General features: G+C 38.3%; 1 protein-coding gene across 4 annotated transcripts in view; it reads left to right on the top strand.

Annotated features, from left to right (window-relative positions):
• Positions 1–2500, top strand: part of LOC135110662 (protein HGV2-like) — a 13463-nt gene that overhangs the window by 2018 nt on the left and 8945 nt on the right. For all 4 annotated transcript variants that reach the window (XM_064023245.1, XM_064023247.1, XM_064023248.1 and 1 more), the window contains exon 4: positions 430–597. In XM_064023245.1, coding sequence (XP_063879315.1) covers positions 430–597 — 168 coding nt within the window. The remainder of the gene's footprint in view (positions 1–429; positions 598–2500) is intronic.

The following is a 2500-nucleotide window of genomic DNA, read 5'->3' as shown; positions in this document are numbered from 1 at the left end:
TGGGTGTGCAGAGGCAGGAGTGTTTGGAGAATGAGAATACAGGAAGACAGGAATGATTTGGGAATAAGTGTACAAGAAAGGAGTGTTTGAGTGACAATATATAAGGAAGAGGTGTTTTGAAAATGAGAGTACAAGGAATGAGCATTTTGGAAGTTAATATACAAGGAAGCAAGTATTTAAGGGACTCAAGTATACAAGATTATTTTCCTGTCATATGTCATTATACAATGTTTTTCTTTGTTATATACATCATTCCCTTTCACTTTTCATATCTTGTGTTCTCGTCATTCTGATGTAATGTTAGAGATAGAGAATGTTTGGTGTCAAATTTTCACTAATTTCATATGTGTATAAACTTTCATTTACTTGACTTTTTTTTTACTATTACTACTATATTTGCTTGCTTTTTAATTAAGTCTTTTCTTTCAGAGGAGGGAAGCACAGGGGAGGAGGAGGACGAGGAGGAAGAGAGTGAAGAGTCACAAGAGGAGGAGGAAGGTGGAAAGAAAGAGGAAGGAGAGGAGGAGGAGGAGGAGGAGGAAGATGGAGAAGGAAAGGAGAAAGATAAGAAGGAAGGAAATGCCGCAGAAGGAGAAGGTGAGTTGTTAATAAGGTTTTGTGTGCTAAGTTTTCTGAAAATTTTATTTGTTTACATGAAGTTTGTTTTGTATATATTACTCTTAATATACTACTTCTCCCACCACATGCAATTTGTCTGTCTGCTGTTGTGGTTCTTTCATTTCTTGTTCCCTTTCCTGAATATACCATTTCCTTAGTTTCATATCTAGTACCCTCCAATAAAATTTCTGCTTCTCGGTCTCTGTACTTCTCTCGTTTTTTTTGCTTGGCTTCATTCCTCAGATCCTTCTCTTTTTCCCTTTCTTCCAAGTTCATATCTCTTTTTTACCCAAATATTCTTGTATTCTGAATTTTCAGCCAGCTTCCCAGTTCTCACTAGGATCTCCTTTACTGTAACTTGGGATCTCATTCTCACTTTTAATGGTCTTTTACCTCCTTCACTATATTTTCCAATTCTATATGCTTCTTCCACTTCTCATTCCAGTCCCTGTTCTTCACCTTGGACCATTGTAATAATTTTCCTTACCAACTCCTCTCTCTCTCTCTCTCTCTCTCTCTCTCTCTCTCTCTCTCTCTCTCTCTCTCTCTCTCTCTCTCTCTCTCTCTCTCTCTCTCTCTCTCTCTCTCTCTCTCTCTCTCTCTCTGACAGACTTTAATGGGTTTTTCTTCTCGTGCAGTTGGAAAAAGACCATACATTTCTTCTTATCCATTGTGTCTCACACCAAATCCTCCTTTTCTTTATTTACCTGAATTACTGTGTCCTTGGTCTTTTCCTGTGTGTGTGTGTGTGTGTGTGTGTGTGTGTGTGTGTGTGTGTGTGTGTGTGTGTGTGTGTGTGTGTGTGTGTGTGTGTTTAACACCATCTCTGTGAGGGTAACTTTTTCATCGTGTTCTTCCAGGCATTTCTCATTTCATCCAGTTTTGTTTCACATACTGCACCTTCCACTTTTCCTGCACTTTCCTCCACCTTTTGATGCAGCCCTTAGAACATAAGAACATAAGAAATAAGGGAAGCTGCAAGAAGCAACCAGGCTTACATGTGGCAGTCCTTGTATGAAATATACCTACCTATTTCCATCTATTATCCCCATCCTTAAATCTGTCTAATCTTCTCTTAAAGCTCTCTAATGTCCTAGCACTAACATGATTAATGAATCCGTTCCACTCATCTACCACTCTATTTGAGAACCAGTTTTTTCTTATCTCCTTCCTAAACCTAAATTTTTCGAGCTTGAACCCGTTATTTCTTGTTCTACCCTGGTTGCTGATCCTAAGAATTTTGCTTACATCCCCCTTGTTATAACCCGTATTCCACTTAAAGACTCCTATCAGGTCCCTTCTTAACCCACGTCTCTCTAGAGAATGTAAATTTAACAACTTCAATCTTGCCTCATAAGGAATACTCATCCCCTGTATCCTTTTAGTCATTCTCCTCTGTACTGATTCTAATAGACCTATATCTTTCCTGTAATGTAGGGACCAGAACTGCACAGCGTAGTCTAGATGAAGTCTGACCAGCGCCAATTATAACTTTAATATTACTTCCGGCCTTCTACTTTTAACACTTCTAAAAATGAATCCTAGTATCCTATTTGCCCTGTTTCTGGCCTCTATGCATTGTTTTTGTAGATGGAGTTCAGAGCTAGCTATAACTCCTAAATCTTTCTCATACCCTGTACCTACCAGAGTTTGGTTGTTTAATGTGTACCTACTGTGTGGGTTTCCTCTACCTAAACTAAGTTAGTTACTTCATATTCATTACACTTAGTCTTGAGTATCTCATTTTCTTTCTTTAGTTCCTCCATTGCCTCTTTCATTGCATTGTTTATCTTTAGAGCACACTTACATTCACTATACTTCTTTCTCAATTCTTTGTTTTCCATAATAAGTTTGTCCTGCTTTTCCAGAATGCCAGAGATCA

Source organism: Scylla paramamosain, chromosome 20 (genome assembly GCF_035594125.1).
Source record: "Scylla paramamosain isolate STU-SP2022 chromosome 20, ASM3559412v1, whole genome shotgun sequence".
Lineage (NCBI taxonomy): Eukaryota > Metazoa > Arthropoda > Malacostraca > Decapoda > Portunidae > Scylla > Scylla paramamosain.
Note: the sequence above shows the minus strand (reverse complement) of the source record. Positions and strands in the feature narration are given on the sequence as shown.